The sequence below is a fragment of the Rhinatrema bivittatum genome, chromosome 5 (genome assembly GCF_901001135.1).
Source record: "Rhinatrema bivittatum chromosome 5, aRhiBiv1.1, whole genome shotgun sequence".
In the NCBI taxonomy this organism is placed as follows: Eukaryota; Metazoa; Chordata; class Amphibia; order Gymnophiona; family Rhinatrematidae; genus Rhinatrema; species Rhinatrema bivittatum.
In genome coordinates this window covers 371,089,997-371,110,894 of record NC_042619.1, presented here as the reverse complement: position 1 = coordinate 371,110,894, position 20,898 = coordinate 371,089,997, and the positions used below count along the sequence as shown (strand labels likewise).

At 48.5% G+C, this 20,898-nt stretch overlaps 1 protein-coding gene across 1 annotated transcript in view; it reads right to left on the bottom strand.

Annotated features, from left to right (window-relative positions):
- EIF5B (eukaryotic translation initiation factor 5B) overlaps positions 1–20,898 on the bottom strand; it is a 346,296-nt gene that overhangs the window by 159,794 nt on the left and 165,604 nt on the right. Inside the window, exons 11-12 of the mRNA XM_029604785.1 lie at positions 4,407–4,514; positions 3,471–3,581 (exon numbers count right to left, since the gene is read on the bottom strand). Of these exons, the coding sequence (XP_029460645.1) occupies positions 3,471–3,581; positions 4,407–4,514 (219 nt within the window). The remainder of the gene's footprint in view (positions 1–3,470; positions 3,582–4,406; positions 4,515–20,898) is intronic.

The window sequence follows — 20,898 nt, the reverse complement described above, 5'->3', positions numbered from 1 at the left end:
GTTTTAAATGAGCCACTTGCTAACTTCATGGAGTGCCCCCTAGTCCTTATATTCTCTGAGAGAGTAAATAACCGATTTACATTAACTTGTTCAAGTCCTTTCAAGATTTTGCAGTCCTCTATCATATCCCCCCCCCCCCCCTCAGTTGTCTCTTCTCCAAACTGAACAGCCCTAACATCCTTAGCCTTTCTTCATAGTGAAGCCGTCCTATTCCACTTATTTTGGTCGCCTTTCTCTGCACTTTATCCAGTGCAACTATATCTTTTTTGAGATGTGGTGACCAGAATTGCACACAGTATTCAAGATGCGGTCTCACCAGAGCGCGATACAGAGGCAATATGACACCCATTGTTTTATTTGCCAGGGCCCGGCAAAGAAAAATTGGCAACAGAGGAGAAAAAGGCTGGGCTGCCTGTAGATTAAAAAATGGTGACTGTTCCATCAGCCTATTGTCAGAAGTGCAAAGGGAAGCAAGTCTGCACTGCCACACAGCTTTCTGGCTCATGGAAGAGCAGAGTTTCTGCACTGCCAGTTTCCCCCGAAAAAACCTGAGGCAATTTGGCAGCCTCCTTGTCACAAGAATGCAAGGACTGCCTGTTCCTCCAAACCAGTCTTCACTGGGGCCGGCAAAGAAAAATGCCATCTGATCGCCCTAAGCGTCAGCTGCAGACACTCACTGCCATCTGACCACAAGACAGAGCTTACCCAACTGGCTGAAGGCTGCACTATCCCACCTTTCCAATTACTGTGCACTGCACAGCCTCAGCAGCCAGCAAACTTCCTTCTGTTTCTTTTTTTAAATTTTACCATTACTAACAAAGAGAACAAATAAGGTGGGAATGAGGAATCTCAGGAGGGAAGAAAAAGCAACAGACTCCAGAGAAGAAATACTTGTCTGAGTGAGCCTCCCCAGACCCCTGGCACCCCCACCCCAAACAGACCCAGCTGGAACCTGGTACCCACCGAAGATCACCCGCTTAACTAGGGACTGCACAGGGAGCCAGTGCTGGATGCCTGATCTATCAGAGGAACAATCACAAGGACTGTTACCCTAGAACCAGTTCTATCAGGGGAATCAATCCAAAGAACTTTGCTAAGAAATGACAGGAGTTCAAACCTGGAAACAAGGAATCCTGCTGCACCTGCTACCAGCTGCTGGAGACAAAAAAATACTACAATTTCCTGTGCTGTACTACTCCATAAAGCAGTGATGCCACTGAAAAGGTTGTACATCTCCATCTGCTGGTAGGATGGCATAAACCCACACGTTTGGACTGGTCTAGCAGGGTAACAAGGAAAAAATGTTTAAGCATATAAAATCTTACAAAACAATTTTATGTAACTGTAATAAAACTTTTAAGTCAATATTCCTTTCCAGACCAGCCTTGGTTTTCTCTCTCATTTCCTCTTTTGCATCTTCCACACGCCACATCACTTTTCCCCATTGCTATCCTTCCCTCCCTGCTCCATTTTTAACGTCTTGTTATCATATCCATCCTTAATCCTACTTGGGGTTACCGCATCTTACTTCTGGGAGTGAGCAATATGAAACTGATCATCCCCATTAGGATCTGCCACTCTCAAAGACTGAATGCTAGGCTCAACGGACCAGTGCTCCGACCCAATATGGCATTTATATTCTTATTGTACTCGCCTCTCTTTCCTAGTATGGTTTCTGTCATTTTCTCTCCCCACAGGTGAAACTACTAAGCCTTGGTAAAGACAAGAACATGAGGCTGCTTCTCTGCATTGAACAAAATATTTGGAAATATGGCAGAATATAAGACTTTAAATAAATAAATAAATAGATAAATATATCATATCTGAAACACACTGAGAAGTTTCAAAAATGCTAAACTGTATGAAAAATATGAAGTCGTAAGACCCCCAACATACACACGCAAAACAGATCTGAGGGGAGGCAGTACAGAAATGGTTTTTACACAAGTTTTATAGTATGCAACAGATGGTTCTGACTTGCCTTTCCCCACATCTGGGCTGGTCAGAGCCTGCTCAATACCATGTTGTGGGCAAAGTAGAGGATTAAGGAGCCCTCCTTAACAGCTACCAGGGCTTTTCTCACCAGCTGGTTCTCACCCTCCTTCCCTCGGAGTCTCAGCCATCTCCGTAAAAACAGGACCACAGACTGCCTTTGGAACCTGGTATACAAGCATGCTTAATCCCACTTGTAGATACTGCTGTTGTGCGATGGCTATGGTTCCCTCCTTCAGTATTTGTGAACACTGCCTCTGCAACCTCCCCTAGTTCTCACTAACCTAACGAGCACATGGAAGATCTATCCCCACACGACAGCATGAACTGCATCAACCAGGCTTCGTCTTTTTTTGCAACAGTTTAATGAAAATGGAAAGAATCAGCTCATGATTCTTTCCATTACATGTAGCCAGTGTAATTATAAAATATGAGGATAATTTAGGCATCCTTCCGTATCTCCATCTTATAAGCTAAAGGTAGAAAAAACAATGTGTGTGAGCAAGTAATATGCAAACACCTACTCACTTCTTACAATATACTTTCCGTAGTCTCGTTTGTCATGTATGTGTCTTGACTAGACTGTAAACTCCATGGAGCAGGGACTGTTTTTTATGTATATCTGCACTGTGCGGCACATGTCTATTTGCACTTAAGAAATAGAAGTACTAGTAGTAGACAACTTGGTGTGCTTAAGTTAAATTAATTTAGAAACATTCAAAAACACACTACTTAATGTTTCCTGATATTTCTAAAAATCACACAAGAAAAGAGAAAAGATTTCTTAGCTATGAGACAAACTGTTTCTTTAGGGGAGACTTTCCTATTAAGATATTCCTATAAATGCATAGTTAAGAAAGACAGTGATTGTTATATATTTTTTTTGCCCAAGAACAGCTGAGAGCTTTCCTTGATTCTTCTACTCAATCTTTAAACCCATAGAGTTCCAATGTTTTTGTAATTTCTAAGCAGTTTCATTTATTCAGGATTATGCTTTTTTCCTTATTAGTTTCCTTTGTACTCCTCATATATAGCCCTCCCCCCAGGCTGATTTATTAACCATGTAGTAAGCCAAGAATTAATCTTTTCTTTTTTGCTTATTTAATGTTTCATATTTGGCCTATACAGTATTTCGTATGTATACCATACTTTGGGGGTCATTTATCAAAGGCTTATCGCACACGATACGGCCATATCGCATGCGATATCATGCAAATTAGGGGGAGGGGCGGGGCGGAGTCGGCAGTGTCTTCCTTGCCAGTGATAATGTTACTAACATTATCGTCGGCAGTAGGCGCACCGAATAGCACCACCTTTCACGGTGGCGCTATTCGGTGCGAAGGATGCAGGCTTTCACAGGCCCGCCGCCCCCCCCCCCCTCCCCGCGTTTTCGCAGGATTCATCATTCTGTGAAGAATGATGAACCCTGGCCTTTGTTTGTATTTGAAAAATCATAAATAAAAGAAAACACTACTTACATTCTTCACCATCTTAGTCTGCTCATTAATGGCCTCCAAAGGTACATTAGTTGCCCCAATTTGCTGAGTGATGCCACCTGCTTCACTGTCTTGTACATGAGTGTGTCTGAGCTGTGGAAAAGGAAAGGAAATGGACAATATAAATGCCCATTTGGTTGAGAATAGGGAGGAGACCTGAATGATGTAAAGATTAAATCTCTTTGATCAAATTGTTACTCACTTATGTAAGCGAGCAGTGAAATTTGTATGACATGATAGAACTTGAGAACGGACAACACATTAAGATGGAAAATCATCTCTTTTAGAGAAGAGAAAATATGAAATATTTAGGGAGGATACAGTGCTGCAAGGGCAAAAAGGTTCTGTTGGGTCTTAAACCCAGAGCTTGCTGGACAAAAGATAGAAAGCCCTGCCTCCCGAGCCACTGTATGTTGCTAGTAAATCCAAAGTATGCATCTTAACCTTGATGTAAGCACCAGGAACTCTGTCCCCAGAAAACTGGATTGTAATCTAGTGTTTGAAAGATATCTCTGGGAAGAGAAAAGTTTGCAACACATTCCCTGCTTCCTAAATAGTACAGGAAATATATCTAACTTAAGTAGAACATTTATAACACTGTAAAAATCTTACATACAATATATAAAATTTAAAAGTTCAAAAATCATGTAATCCTATATTTAAAATGGATTAAGATTGCTTTCCATCTCTACTTATGCTTCATCTCTTCCTCTGTCACCTATGCTCCCTCTTATCACTACCTCTTTGTGCTCTACCCCCACACTATAATTGCCCTCTCCAGTTCCTCTACCTTGTTTCTCCTTACCACTCCCCTCTAACCTCAATTTCTCATGCCCCTCCCAGTTTCTATCATGCCTTATCCATTTAAACATATCAAAACAAAACGAATACTCGAGTTTCCACCTTTACATATCTTACCTTGTCTAAGATTTTGGTCTTGCCAGTGTCTACATGCCCAAGAACACAGATAACAGGTGCCCTGAGTATCTCTGCATTAATATTTTTATTATTTTCAATTCGTCGTTTCTATAATAAAAAAAAACCCAAAACATTTCAAATCAGGTTCTTCAAAGTTCTTCTCTATATAACTATAATACTACAAATTATTTTAAATATTCCCTCATATGTTTTCAGCTACTACCCAATGGAGGTCAGGCAGCATACAGGTTACTATTACTGATAAATTCAATAAACACTTTTAGATTTTATTTCCGTCATGTCAGAAACACAACCGGTGTTCTATGATTTTGCAGTTATTTTTGTGTATGGCCACAAGAAAATTTCCAGGCAGCAGAGATGGGGCAGGGAAAGGATTTTTTTTTTTTTTAAATATGCATGTAAATCTACACTCAAAGTTACCTAAGCATGCATAACGCCCATATGCATACCCAGTAAACCCACAAATTTTCAAAGATAACTTATGTACATGTCAGCTCTGAAAATTCTGGCTAAATTCTGCAGGTAAAAGGTACCCACAGATTTTAGCCCCGTGTGGACAGTTATAAAGTCCATTAACTGCTATTAATCAAGTTTACTTAGGGAATAGCCACTGCTATTAATTGCATCAGTAGCATGGGATCTTCTTAGTGTTTGGGTAATTGCCAGGTTCTTGTGGCCTGGATTGGCCTCTGTTGGAAACAGGATGCTCGGCTTGATGGACCCTTGGTCTGACCCAGCATGGCAAGTTCTTATGTTTTCTTAATGACCTAAATAGGAAAAGCAAAGCTGCTTAGCTGTAATGGGTTTTCTCTGGGACAACAGTTCAGTCATATGAGTGGGTTATGTAACCCTTCCTGGCACTGAGCAGAATAAACTTTACAGCATTTTCTGTGAAGGCGTTACTGCTCATGCACAGGACTTAATACTGCCATTCAGTTCACAACTAGACAAGCAAATACAAAGGAGAGAGCAACTCCTAAGGGGAAGAGGATGTGTTTGATTGATGAACCACTGACTTCAGAGAACAAGCAATTTTGCTTTCTCTAAAGAAAAGCAGGTTTAATCAATCACATGACAGACTACTTAGCTAAACAATCTTAAAAAGAAAAAAAAAGAAAAAGCCAACAAGACAACCATTACCAACAAGCAAAAAACATGCTTTTGTTGAAAAGAATGGAGTCGATAAGGGAACAACCCAAATTCATAAAATATGGATCCTAGGAATTGTGCTCTACCCTTCAAAAAAAAAAAAAGGCCATGGAGGATGGACAGTCCAAACCTAGCATCCTGACAGGAGGCCATGTGTAGAAAATAATATGAATGTGTCGACTCAACTATGCTGCAAGTCTTGAAAATCTGCCCAAGAGAGGTATTCCTCAAAATGGCAACTGATGTTGCCATGGCCTTAACATAATACGCCTGGGTATGCCTCTCTATGATCAACCCTGCCCACACGTATTAGAAAAAGATTAAACTCTGCTACCCAACTGGAAATGGTACATTTGTCACTTAATTGCCAGGTCCTGGGGGAGGGTCCAAAGAAACCAAAAGCTAGGTGGACTTTCTAAGGGCTTGAGTCTGCTTCAGACAGAAGACAGAAGCTCTTAAGTATGGAGAACTGCTTCACTCTTATAGAAAAGTGGCCTATGGAAGAGAGTTACTAGGATGAGTGACCAATTAAAGTAATAATATGAAACTTCTTTAGGCAGGAATTTGGGATGTAGACAAAATACCACCCTACTGTGAAAAAATCAAATGTAAGCTGAAAGTCACTAGGGCCCAGAACCTACAGACTGTGGGCTGAAGTGGCCACCACAAAAAAAAAAAAAAAAAAAAGGAAAATTTCCAAGTAAGATGCTTGAGCTCACAGGGAGTTCAAAGAGGAATTTTCATCAGCTGACTCAGGAACCACACTGATGTCCTTCGACATTGCAGAAGGCTTAATGGGAGGTTTCACTGAAAATTCCCACATGAACCTGACAAAGGCTATACAGCAATGGAGTTGCCTTATATATGGTGGTGATATACACCGATCACCCTAAGGTGAACCCTAAAAGAGTTTCTTTTGAGACCTAAGACATGCAGAAGGTGTCCAATAAATATTTGTGTGGGATAAGAGATCTGTAATCCTGCCCTCACACCAGATGGTTCAGCAGGGCAGCGGGGCTCAAAGTGGGGCAAGGAATGTGCCTGGAGGATGCCAGACCTGTTTGAGTTTCAGAGTACTGAATCTACCAAGGGAAAGGACCTGGGGGCTTGTTTCTGTTTTTTTTTTCCTTTACCACATTCACACAGGGTTAATCTGCAACCGCGTGACTTTGTCTAACTAAAGGTGTGTTAGGAAAAGACTGTTGGTAAGCCATTCTGCTTTAAAACTTCAGACTAGACCACTGGGTTCTCACTAGCCATCATACGATGACTTTTGCTCCCCATGAGCCTAGTTCTTAAGGCTCCACCGCCGACAGTGCCCCACTCAGAATGGAACCTGAGCTGCTCAGGTAACTGAGGAACTTCTCTATGGAAGGAGTGACACTTGGGAGTACCCTCTGAGTTAGCTACAGGCTTACACCACCCCTCCTTTCTGTGCCAAGAAAGTAGTTTAGAGCCCTGCTATGGCCTTCCTTCATTACTTCCTTCTGCTCTGCATCTGGACAACAGAAGCGGGGGAGGGGAGGCACTACTGAGCAAAGCTTATAATACTTAGTGAACTTCACCCTGCACTGGGCCAGCTCTTAATTTAAGAAGCTGTTGAGTATGCAAGCAATATGGACCAAAAGCAGCTGGACATGTATTGCCTGTACTTGCATCTACAGTTAAAGTCACCTTTGATCAGACCAATAATACCCAATGCCAGTATTTTCCATTACAGCTTCCTCTTACTACAACTGACATGTATGCTCAGTGAAGTAATGAGATCAATGATTCCAGTGGACTAATTTGCAATGAGCCTATTACACACTGCTCTCCAATGATACAATAAAAATACCTAAAATTGGAATTCTGCTTATTATATCCGTTCAAACCATCATAACAAATAAATCAAATTGTCAAATTTCCTCCTGAGTTCCTGGTTTGGCTTGGAAACAGACAAAAGTTCTGTGTATGTTTTAATTACTGGAGAAATTACTTACCTGATAATTTCGTTTTCCTTAGTGTAAACAGATGGACTCAGGACCAATGGGTATAGTGTGCCCCTGATAGCAGTTGGAGACGGAGTCAGATTTCAATCTGATGTCAGCACTACATATACCCCTGCAGGAAGCTCTGCTCTTCAGTATTCTCCTCGAAAAGCAATTGTGGATATATGTGTGCTTGAATAACTTGATCAAGCTAATCAAGTTAACCAAGTTAATTAACCTGAACTGATTGACGTGAATTTTAGCTGGAGACCGCCAGTGCACTCAACCGAGAAACGCCGACACCCGGTAACTATTGGTGTCCTAACTAGAGGTAAAGCATGGCTTACCCATGCTTATCTTGCACTCGGGGATTGTCACCAGAGGTTTCCATATTATGAGGCAGCTGTGGGCGGGATACTGAGTCCATCTGTCTACACTAAGGAAAACAAATTTATCAGGTAAGTAATTTCTCCATTTCCTAGCGTGTAGCAGATGGACTCAGGACCAATGGGATGTACAAAAGCTACTCCCGAACCGGGTGGGAGGCTGCCCGTGGCCCACTTAGTACTGCCCTAGCAAATGCTGTGTCCTCCCTGGCCTGAACATCCAGGCGGTAGAACCTCGAGAAGGTGTGAATGGAGGACCACATCGCTGCCTGATAGATCTCGGCGGATGACAGCATCTTGGTTTCTGCCCAGGACACTGCCTGGGTCCTTGTGGAATGGGCCTTGACTTGTAGAAGTGGAGGTTTGCCTGCCTCTACGTAGGCGGCCTTGATTACTTCTTTGATCCAGCGGGCTATGGTTGCCCACGAGGCTGCTTCCCCTTGTTTCTTCCCGTTGTGAAGAACGAATAAGTGGTCCATCTTTTGTACGGATTCCGATCTTTCCAGGTATCGGACTAGGAGTCTGCCGACGTTAAGATGGCGTAGGCGGCATGAGTCTTCAGAGTCCTTATTCTCATCTGGAGATGGCAGCGAGATGGTTTGGTTTAGATGGAAATGAGAAACCACCTTTGGAAGGAAGGAGGGGACAGTGCGTAGTTGTATGGATCCCGGTATGAATCTGGGGAACGGTTCCCGGCAGGATAGCGCTTGAAGTTCGGAGATGCGACGGGCTGAACATATTGCCACTAGGAACGCAGTCTTCAAGGTCAGGAGCCATAGGGACAGACCGCGTGTAGGTTTGAAGGAAGCTCCCGCTAGCAAGTCGAGTACTAGATTGAGATTCCATAGGGGTACCAGCCACTTTAGTGGTGGTCGGATTTGCTTGACCCCTCTCAGGAAGCGGGAGATGACTGGATGGGAAGATAGACTGATGCCGTCCACTTTGGCTCTGAAGCAGGCCAGCGCAGCCAGTTGAACCTTAATGGAGTTGAGAGACAACCCTTTCTTCAGGACATCCTGCAGGAATTCCAGGATCATGGGAATTTTGACTGTCTGTGGAAGGATGTTGCGGTTTTCACACCAGGCTTCGAATATTCTCCATATTCGTATATAAGTTAAGGATGTGGAAAACTAGCGTGCTCGGAGCAAGGTGTCAATTACTGCCCTCGAGTTTCCGCTCTTCTTCAGGTGAGTCCTCTCAATGGCCAGACCGTAAGAGAATCGAGTTGGGTCTTCGTGGAGGATTGGTCTTTGCTGGAGCAGGTCCCTGTGTGGAGGTAGACACAGGAGGTTCCCAGCCAGAAGTCTTCGCTTGTCTACATACCACGGCCTTCTTGTCTGGGGCCATGGTACGCAGTGGTCTGAGGCCACTAGAAGTACTAGCCCCCGGTGGTGTTCTGTCTTGCGGATGATCCCGCCCAGTAGTGGCCATGGAGGAAAGGCCTACAGCAGGTCTTCCAGTGGCCAGGTTTGGACGAGGGCGTCGATCCCCTGGGATTGAGGGTTTTGTCTGCAACTGAAGAACTTGGGAACTTGGGCGTTGGACTGGGTTGCCAGAAGATTCATGGCTGGGGTTCCCCAGTGGTCTATTATCAACTGGAAGGCTGTGGATGACAGCCTCCATTCCCCTGGGTCTAGACTTTCTCTGCTGAGGTAATCCGCAGTGACGTTGTCTTTTCCTGCGATGTGGGCGGCCGAGATCCCTTGCAGGTTTGCTTCCGCCCATGTCATTAGGGGGTCTATCTCCATGGACACCTGTTGGCTTCTTGTTCCTCCCTGGCGGTTGATGTAGGCCACTGTTGTGGCGTTGTCCGACATGACTGACAGCTTCTCCTCGGAGTCTGTGACTGAATCGTAGGCAGGCTAGTCTGACTGTCCGGGCTTCCAGTTGGTTGATGTTCCATCCTGACTCTTCCTTGATCCATTGCTCCTGGGCAGTCAGTTCCTGACAGTGGGCTCCCCACCCTCGCAAGCTTGCATCCGTGGTGAGCAAGAGCCAGGTCGGTGGGGATAGTCTTACTCCCTTGCTCAGATGGTCTTCTTGTAGCCACAATAGGAGCTGGGTCCCTTACCTCCGCCGGCAACTGGAGGCGGACGGTGTAGTCCTGGGACATCGGGTTCCAGGATGACAGTAGGGAACGTAGTGGTCGCATGTGGGCCCTTGCCCATGGTACGACTTTCTAGGGTTGATATCATGAGTCCGAGGACCTGTAGGTAGTCCCATACTGTGGAGCGAGCACCGTTCAACAGTTTTCTCAACTGACCCATCAATTTCCTTCTCCTTGTAGGAAGGAAGGATGACTTGTCCTGTTGGGTGTCGAACCAGACTCCCAGGTATTCCAGAGATTGGGAGGGCTGCAGACAGCTCTTGGTTGCGTTGACGACCCATCCGAAGTTCTCCAGGAGGTTCTTGACTCTGGTGGTCGTCTGATAACTTTCCCTCTGTGGATTTTGCCCTGATCAGCCAATCGTCCAGATATGGATGAACGAGGATTCCTTCTTTCCTCAGTGTCGCTGCCACAACCACCATGATTTTGGTGAACGTCCGAGGGGCTGTAGCTAGCCCGAAGGGTAGCGCTCAGAACTGGTAGTGATGGTCCAGGATCATAAAGCATAGGAAGCATGGATGATCATGATGGACCGGGATGTGCAGATAGGCTTCTGACAGGTCCAGGGAAGTCAGAAATTCTCCCGGCTGTACCGCCCTTATGACCAAGCGCAGGGTTTCCATGCGGAAGTGTGGTACCCTCAGGTAGCGGTTGACCGACTTGAGGTTCAGTATGGGCCGGTACGTTCTCTCTTTCTTGGGGACTATAAAATAGATGGAATAGTGTCCAGTATTTCGCTGGGCACCAGTGTTATAGCCTTTAAGGTGAGCAATTTGGTTAGAGTGATTTCCATTGCCATCCTCTTGGAGGGGGAATGGCAGGGAGATTTCACAAATTTGTCTGGAGGGATGCTGTGGAAGTCCAGAAAGTATCCCTCTCGAATGATGGTTAGGACCCACTTGTCCGACGTTATCTCGATCCATCTTTGATAGAATCGGGCAAGCCTGCCCCCTATGGCTTCTTCCTGTGGATGGGTCTGTTGATTCTCATTGTGGGGTACAGCTGGGGCCTGGACCTGAGCCAGCTCCCCTCTTCTTGTGTTTGTTCCGAAAGGACTGGCCTGCGGGGCAAGGTGCTTGGTATGTATTCTTGTACGGTCTGAAATACTGTGATCCTCTGCCCCTGGATGTCCGGGGAGAGGGGCGTTGGCTTCTCTTGATCTTGTCCTCCGAGAACCGAGGTACCGAAGATTCGCCCCATTTGTCAGCTAACTTCTCCAGTTCACTGCCAAACAGGAGGGTTCCTTTAAGGGGCATTCTTGTGAGTTTCGTCTTGGACGTCGCATCGGCTGACCAGCTTCGGAGCCAGAGTTGCCTTCTGGCTGCCACAATGGATGAGACTCCCCTGGCTGAAGTGCGCACCAGATCGGAGGTCGCATCCGTGAGGAAGGTTCTAATGTTTCGACGGGCGTGGTTGTGTTCCTGGTCTGTGACAAGCATGCATGTGTCATCATGGCACAGCAGGCAGCGATCTGCAGTGACATAGCTGCTGCCTCAAATGACTGTTTAAGGATGGACTCCTGACATCTGTCTTGGGCATCCTTGAATGCTGTTCCTCCCTCGACTGGAATGGTGGTGCGCTTTGTGTCTGCGCAGACCATGGCGTCCACTTTAGGAAACCCCAGGAGATCTTTGGCTGAGGGTTCCAGGGGGTATAGGGCTTCTAGGGCCCATCCTCCCTTGAAGCTGGCCTCCAGGGCATTCCATTCCAGGTCAATCAGCTGTTGTACGGCTTTCATTAATGGGAAATGGTGAGAGGCCTGACGGAGCCCAACCAGACGAGGGTTCGTCTTTGGCTCCGCTGAGGCGCTTGTGTTTGGGATGGCCAGCTCCCTCAGACTCCCGGACACGAGGTCTGGTAGTTCATCTTTGGAGAAGAAATGCTTCATGGTTCGGTATGGCTCCGTTCCTGGAGGGAGTTCCCCTTCCTCCAGGGAGTCTGTGTCTTCCTCCGAGGTGTCCGTGTTGCCTAAGGTTAGGCTTTTGTCCGGGGGAGGCATATCTCTGGGAGGCTGAGAAGGGCCTGGGAGGTTTGGGTACTCTAGAGGAGGCTGATTACACCTGGACGAAGGTTTGCAGACCTTTAAAGAATTCCACCCAGGAAAAGGTTCCTGGGTCTATATTGAACCCAGCGGCGTTCCCAGAGGGCCCCGTCTGCAAGGCCGAGCTGGGGATAGAGAGGTCCGGGGGTACTATCAGTGGATACGGATTCCTTTACTGGCTGGGGGGGGACCTTGCCCTGGTTCTCCCAGAGCCATCTCGCATTATAGGCACAGGGCAGTAGCCTCTTCATGGTGCGCAGCTCTTATGTGGCAGGCTGGGCAGAGGGCTTGTGCTTTGGCTTTCTTGGCTGGTGGTGCCATGGTTTGTACGCATAGGGGCGCTCAAACCCGGTCTGTGCGTCTATATGCGCACAACGGGAGGCTTAGATATGTGCTCCAGGTGCGCCGAGGGTGTGCAAGCAGGCTGCGAAGATATGTGTGCAGGCCGGTCTGTGCGCTCATGGGGATGCGCGTGCCACTGTGCGCATATCTGAGCTTGTGCACCCGGTGCTGTTGAGCATGGCGTTGTGCACATGGCACCTATGCGCGCGCCGCTGTGCGCACAACTATGTTATGCACCTGGCTCTCCACTGTGCACATGGCTCAGTTAGGCGGACAGTACGGCGATCAAGGGTGGGGAATGGCGCCAGCGACCACACAATTAAGATGGTGACACACCCCCCGGGAGGGTCTCCACGTGGGAGGACCCTCAAGTCGGATCGGATTCTAGCCTGGAAGGGGCTGCTCAACCCGAAGGGACAAACGCCGACAGGCAATCTGTGCAGCTATCCAAGCCTCGGAGACCAGAGACTTAAGAAAGTTTTCTACCTTACCTTGAATCGGCGCTTCCCGGTCTCATGCCGGGTGGTCTCTGGCTGCAGGGGAGAGGGAAAATACCTTCACCGCCGCACTCGGTCTTGCACCCGCTGCCTCTCAGCCGCTCCCTCCTGGGGGCTAAGTCCACGCCGGAGACCAGCTGCCGGACCGAAGCTTACCTCGGAGGGATCTCGGAAATCACCTCAGGAATTCTCGACTGGGTTAAGGACCCTTAGGCATCACCACAGGAGAGCGGGGCTCGTGTTGTAGAGGTAAGATTTTGGAATTTTCTTTCTTCTTTGGGTTTGGATTTTCTAACGCTGTGCAAGCATGTGTAGAGTCCCAAACTGAGATGGAAAAATACTGAAGAGCAGAGCTTCCTGCAGGGGTATATGTAGTGCTGACATCAGATTGAAATCTGACTCCGTCTCCAACTGCCATCAGTAGCACACTATACCCATTGGTCCAGAGTCCATCTGCTACATGCTAGGAAATATTCAATTATTTTGTGCAATTAATGAACAAATAACTACAAGCAATTTAAGAGATTAATAAAAGTCATGATTTAGGATTATGATTTACATGTCCACCCATTATCTGCATATTACCCTAGACAAGTCTAATGGATTGTAATCCAAAACTGCTGAAAATTGATCCAAACTAAGATGAGAAAATAGTTTAAGATGCTTTTATATGGGGAGGTCCACCATAAATAAAATCTCATGAATATTCCACAAGATGCAGTTCTTTTTAGTGCAGTAATCTATCAGTGGAATAAATTTGGAGGAAGAACTGGAGAGAAACAAGGTGGTTAAATGTCTATTAGAATCCATAGCTAGTAGAGATACAAAGTACATTTTTAGGACTGCTAAAGTGGCAAGAAGGAAAGGAGAGATCTGGGAACCTGACCAGGAACCAAGTCGGCATACTTATTTTAAGATTGCTTATCTACTGCAAACTCCATAGATTAAAGCGGTTTACAATTAAAACATACATAATAAAAAAGGAAAATTAGTTTCTTACCTGATAATTTCGTTCCTGTAGTACCAAGGATCAGTCCAGGACACCTGGGTTGTGACTCCGCACCAGTAGATGGAGACAGAGCAAAACTTGTGGGCGGAGCCATATATGCCCCTGTGCCAGTCACAGCCCCTCAGTCATACGTAATGTCAAAGTAGAAAGCAATAAGGCAACCATAGCCAACTAGCAAAACACGCCACTTAAATGGAAACAATATCAACCCCTACGGGAACCAGACTCCCCAACCGGGAGAGCGAAAGAAACAAGCAGAGAGCTGTAATCTTAAAGAACTATGAGCGGACTCTCCGGTATTTGATTGTAGCACTGCGGGCGGGATCCTGGACTGATCCTTGGTACTACAGGAACGAAAATTATCAGGTAAGAAACTAATTTTCCTTTCCCTGTACGTACCAGGATCAGTCCAGGACACCTGGGATGTACCAGAGCTAAGTTACCGAGGGTGGGAAGCAGAGAGTCCCGCTCGGAATACCCTCTCTCCAAACCCTCCGGCCTCAGTAGCCTGAACATCCAACCGATAATGTGTGAAGAAGGTATGCAATGACTGCCAGGTAGCCGCCCTGCAAATCACTTGAGGCGACACCTGAGAAGATTCCGCCCAAGACGCAGCGTGGGACCGCGTCGAATGAGCCTTGAGACCCACTGGCGCAAGTTATCCGCACTAGGTACGCTGAGCCACTGGCCTCTTTGATCCAACGGGCGATCGTTGTGCGAGGCGCCACAGAACCTGTCTGAGACCCACTGGCGCAAGTTATCCGCACTAGGTACGCTGAGCCACTGGCCTCTTTGATCCAACGGGCGATCGTTGTGCGAGGCGCCACAGAACCTGTCTGTGGGCCCGAAAACAGGACAAACAGATGATCCGTCACCCGAAAAGGATCAGTGACTTCTAGATAGTGAAGAAGTGACCTCCGCACATCCAGTTTTCGCAATTCTTTCGATTTCGGGTCCGAAGACTCCCTGACCGCGAAAGCGGGAAGCTCCACTGATTGATTCACGTGAAAAACCTACACTACCGTAGGCTGAAACGAAGGAACAGCCCGTAAGGAAACCCCTACGTCAGAGATCCGCATAAACGGCTCCCTACATGACAACGCCCGTAAATCCGAAACACATGACAACGCCCGTAAATCCGAAACACGGCGTGCCGAAGCAACCGCCACTAGGAATACGGTCTTCAACGTGAGAGCTTGGACCGTAGTGCGCTTCAAGGGCTCCAACGGTGCCGAGCCTACGGCGGAGACGGACAAGGTGAACGCAAGGGAGGACGGAGGTGTTTAGCCCCCCCGCAGGAAACGGGCTATATCCAGGTGAAGAGCCAGGGAGGCTCCCCGGACCTTCCCTCGCAAACAACCAAGCGCCACCACCTGGACCCGTAGCGAACTGCACGCGAAGCCTTTGGCCAGCCCGGCCTGGAGAAAAACCAGAATATCGGAAACGGCAGCGACAGTGGGGTTCAACCCCGCTCAACATACCATTCCTCAAAGAGTACCAATACCCGGACATACGCCAGGGACATAGACTGCTTCCGGGAACTCCACAGCGTAGCTATGACCGCGGCCGAGTAACCTGTTCTCTGCAACCGATTCCTCTCAAAAACCATGCCGCGAGACAAAATGATCCGCATCCTCCAAACAGACGGAGCCCTGATGAAGCAGCCCCGTGAACCCCTGTAGACGAAGGGGAGCCGCCACCGACAACTTGAAGAGGTCTGCGAACCACGGGCGGCGCGGCCACTCCAGCGCCACCAGGATCACGTTGAACGGGTGCAATTCTATGCGCCGCAGCATCTTGTCGATCATGGGCCATGAGGAAACACGGAGAACCGTCGGTCAGGGAAGCACCTACGCGTCGACGCCTTCTGCTCCCCTCTCTTGACGCCGACTGTACAATCGCGGAGCCTTCGCGGTGTGCCACGTGGCCATCAGATTCATGTGGGGAACCCCCCACTTCCTGCAGATGAGGAGAAACGCTTCTCCCGCCAGCTCCCACTCGCCGGAATCCAGGCGGGGACATCTGCCTGGACGTTGTGGACCCCGGCAATATGAGACACTGCGACATTGTTGAGGATGTATTCCGACCAGCCATCAAGGACTGCGCCTCCCGTGCCACCCGCGGACGTCTCGTCCCACCTTGGTGATTGATGTAGGCCACTGTAGTCGCATTGTCCGAAAGAACTCGGACTGCCTTTCCCCAGAGCACCGTAGGAAGGCTTGAAGAGCCAGATGGACCGCTCTGGTCTCCAGACAGTTGATAGGCCACCGGGCTTGCGACTGACTAAAATCCTTGCACCGATTTCCCTAGGCAAACTGCTCCCCAGCCGGAGAGACTGGCATCCGTGGTCACCATCGTCCACCTGGGCCCAAGAAGTGACACTCCACCGGACAGATGACTGGGATCCAGCCACCAGAGCAGGCTGGACCGCGCCTGGCCCGCGAATGGGAGCGGTAGGTAGAAAACCAGGGTACCAACGCGAGCGTTGAAGCCAGCAATCCCAGAACCGTCAGGTAATCGCACACTCGCGGGCGGCTGAGGGCGAACCAACGCCGCACTTGAGACTGCAGCCTGCATATCCGATCTTTAGATAAGACCACCTAGCCCCGCTTCGTGTCGAATACGGCTCCCAGAGATTCCAAGGATTGAGTGGGAGTCAGGTGACTCATGTTGAAGTTGACCACCCAGTCTAGTGACTGCAAGCGCTGTAACACTCTGGCCACCGCCCGCCGACACTGATCCTCTGACTTTGCCCGGACCAACCAGTCGTCCAGGTAAGGATGAACCAGGAGTCCTTCCCGACGGAGCCGCGCTGCCACTACCACCATCGCTTTCGTGAATGTCCGAGGAGCGGGTCGCGAGCCCAAAAGGGAGTGCTCGAAATTGGTAGTGCCTTCCTAGACTGCAGAACCTGCTGGATGCCCATGTGAATGGTACGCTTCTGTGAGATCTAGGGACGCCAGAAATTCGCCCGGACGCACCAACGCTATCACCGAGTGAATTGTCTTCATTTTGAAGTGGGAAACACGAAGGCATCTGTTTACCCCTTTTTAGAGCCAGGATTGGCCGTGACGTGCCGTCGTTCTTGGGAACCACGAAGTGAATGGCGTGCCTGCCCCTGCCTCGCTGATCGACAGGGACGGGGGAAATGGCCCCCAAGCCTTCCAATCGTCGGATGGAGTCCAGCACCGCCGCCCTTTTCTTGGGGTCCTTGCAGGGTAAGACCAGAAAACTTGTACGCTGGGATGCGAGCGAAAAACCAACTCGTAGCCGTGTCTTAACACGTCGAGGATCCACTGGTCCGACGTCACTATGGTCCATTCCTCGAAACATAACGTTAACCGCGCTCCAACCTGTGGAATGACGTGCTGCAGGCGCGGCGAGGGATGGACCATTCGAACTTCATGGCGAAGACTCGTTTCCCCGAAAGGACTGCTACCACTGAAGGTTCCGAGAGGAAGACGGCCTACACAAAGGGCCGGTGGATCTTTGAAGGGGTGATGTCCTGGGTCCCCGAAGCCGGGATCTGGCAGGAAAAGATGACCACGATCTGGTCTATCCTCGGGCAGTTTAAATGCCCTGTTCTCTTCCAGAGAAAACATCAAATCACACAATTCCATGCCAAAACAGCAAATTCCCCTTGAAAAGCAGAGCCCCCCAGGAGAGCCTTGGACGAACCATCCGCAGCCCAGTTGCGCAGCCATAGGAGACGACGCGCAGACACCGCCGCCACCATGGACCTAGCGGATGTACGCAGCAGATCATGCAGGGCATCCGCTCCATATGCTATCGCCGCCTCCAACCTATCAGCCTGAGAAGCCTCCTTCGCAGACAGGCCCGCCTTCGCCCGAAGGTCCTGGGCCCAGCGCAGACTAGCTCTCACAGCGAAGTTAGTGCAGATGGCGGCCCGCACCCCAGGGCGGATACCTCAAATCTTCGTAAGCTGCACTTCCAACTTCCTGTCCTGGATATCCCGGAGTGCCGTAGCTCCTGTGACCGGGATAGTAGATCTTTGTCACCGCGGAGACCGCTGAATCCCCCTTTGGAAGACGGAGAAGGTCCAGCGCCTCCTCTGGGAGTGGATAGAGCTTAATCATGGCCTTGCTGACCTCCAATCTTAATTCCGGAGTATCCCCTGCGCAGAAGAAGATATCCGAAGAAAATGAAACGGGAAGGCAACTGCCGGACCCGTAAGGCCCAGCAGAACAGGATCCATGTTGGCCTCTTGGCGGACCACCACAGGTGGGGCCTCTATCCCCAGCTCCTGGAGGATGGCCGGAATAAGGGGCAATAGTTCCTCCCTGTGGAACAGTCGGACTACCTTGGGGTCATCCCCTTCCATGGTCTGTACTCCCTTTCCCATGCTGGGCTGGGCGGAGCCATCCGCCGCCGCCTCCTCGGCCCCCGTCAGGGGCTCTTTGGAAAATCAGTAACCTCCACGGGGGAATCTTCCGAATCCGATTCCTGCGGCATGCCCCGAGGGGCCCGATTCCCCCTTGAGGGCTCCTGGACGCCCTCCGCAGCCCTCGTCCGTGGAGTAAGCTTGTGGGGACCCTCTGTAGGGATCCCCGCCTCGGCTGCGCTTGCTACGCTAGTACCAAGTACCTTTCGTAGCAATAGCGCAAAGTCCTGCGAGAAAGAACCTGACCCAGAAGAATCGGCCCCGGAAACCTCCCCGGACCGAAGCCCCTCTGAGGAGCCCCCTCCCGCCGCGCCCCGCAGCGGGGAAAAAAACGCGGGAGGCAAGGCCGAATCCCCCGGCGCATCCCGCGCGATTTCTCTTTCTGTGCCAAAATGGCCGCCACTCCCGCGGGAACCGGTCCTGAGGCCTACCTATGGCGCCTCCAAGCCGCAGCGGCGAACACGCGATCCGGGAGCGAGACCCCCGAGGGGTCCCGGACGGCCCTTCCCCGCCCGGGACGCCGGAAGAACAAAAAACTGTCACGAGGTAGGCGCGCGCGCGCCGAGCCGCAGGCCCGGCATGGGGAGCCGCGCGGCCGCCGGCGAAGGCGGGAAGACCAAGACGCGCTTCAGAAATAGAAATTAATTAATTAATTCGGCGCCCTCCCCCCCTGCAAGCGGCACCCCCCTCGAACGGAGCGGCGAGCGGCAACGCAAGGAAAACTGAGAGCCGGCCGAACACAAAACAAAAGCAAAAACCTTTTTTTTTTTTTTTTTTTTTTTTTACTGACGCTTGTCGCTGTCCCGGGTCCTGGAGCCCTGTACCTGCAGGGGTGAGTGAACCGGGCTCCCCGGTGTCACCCCTGACGCTGCTACTTGTGGAGCCGGGTCCTCGACCCTAGCAGCGGCCTCGACCAGGGGGGGGTAGTCCCCTCAGGACCTCTCAACCCCCCTGGGAGGCAGGGCAGCCGGGATCTGACTCTTCAATCAAAAGAACAAACCCCAATTTGGCAAAAAAAAACCACTAACTAGGCTCAAGAACTGATCACAAAAGAAAAACCCTAACCCTGACTAACTACCAGAATCAGGGCAGGCAGGGCTGTGACCGGACCTGCACCATCTACTGGAGACAGAGTAAGACTGAGGGGCTGTGACTGGCACAGGGGCATATATGGCTCCGCCCACAAGTTTGCTCTGTCTCCATCTACTGGTGCGGAGTCACAACCCAGGTGTCCTGGACTGATCCTGGTACGTACAGGGAACATGGAATATAAGGAGAGGATCTTAGAAAGCTGTCAAGAACAGTTATGTTTTCTGAGGTGCTACCTGTGCATAACTAAGGGATAAAACAGGGTATTCTGCACCAGGAACTTTAATGTATGACTAAAAGGGCAGATGCACAAAAAAAAAAAAGTAGCTTGAATTTCTTGGGGACTGAAAATACATCTGGAAGAATCTGGAGAATACATCTGGAAGAATAGAAGACTTTAGAATAGAAATGGCTTGAATTTATTTAAGTGGAGAACCAGTTCAGATTATAAATTGACAAGTGTTTATAGGGGGCATATGACACAAAAGGGAAAAATATCTCCAGGAGGTTGTGAATAAAGGCTTATGACAGCAGAATCCCAGTCTTATTTCTGAATGAGCTGAAAGCCCAAAGAAACAGGAAGAACACTACCTTAAGGCAGTACTGGCAGAGAAAGAAGATGTAAATGAAACAGAATAAAAGCGAGTTGTTTTTTTAGACCTGGCTCATTTTGAACATTTTCTTCAGGATACGTCATCCCCTGTATGTTATTAGTCTAGGGATATTGATTATTAGTATATTGATTATTTGTGTTCTGTAGGCCTTATACTATTTTCTGGTACATTGGTATTTACTTTTGCCTTCCATATTGGGTACTTGGTTGTACTGTTATATCTGTTATGATAATACCAAAGAAAAAACAAGATATGATATATATAATGAATTTCCTTGTTTTTGATTTATGTATTAATAATTCTTACACTCAAATTATAAATTGAAAAAAAAATGAGTTAATTTAAAAGGAATCAATGTAAGAGCAAAATATTTCTAGATTAGAAAAGTAAACAAACGAAACAGTATGGTTTTAAGAGAGTTAGCTGAAAAGGTAAGGGACAAAATATTAGCATTCAAAAAGCATAAAGGGACCTCAAAGTGGACAAGTAAAATATCTGAAAATGCTGAAAGAAGCAGGGAAGGTTATCACGACAGCAAAGGCACAGAGGGAAAATAACCAAGACAATAATGCAAGGTGACAACCTTTTTTTTTTTTTTTTTAAAGGATGTCTGTGAAAGAAGGACATGCAGATGTAGGATTATAAGAAACGTGAAAAGGAAGAATGTGGGGAGGGTGACAGGGAAAAGCAGAAATACTGAATACTTTTACTCAGTGTTCACCAAAAGAAGATTTAAAGAAGGGCCACAAATAGATGGCAGAAATACACTTGAAGTACTGTGTCCGGTTTTGGAAGCCATCTCTCCAAAAGGATATATACAGCGTAGAGACGGCCTTTTTAGGGCTAACAAAAAGGTCACAGCCAT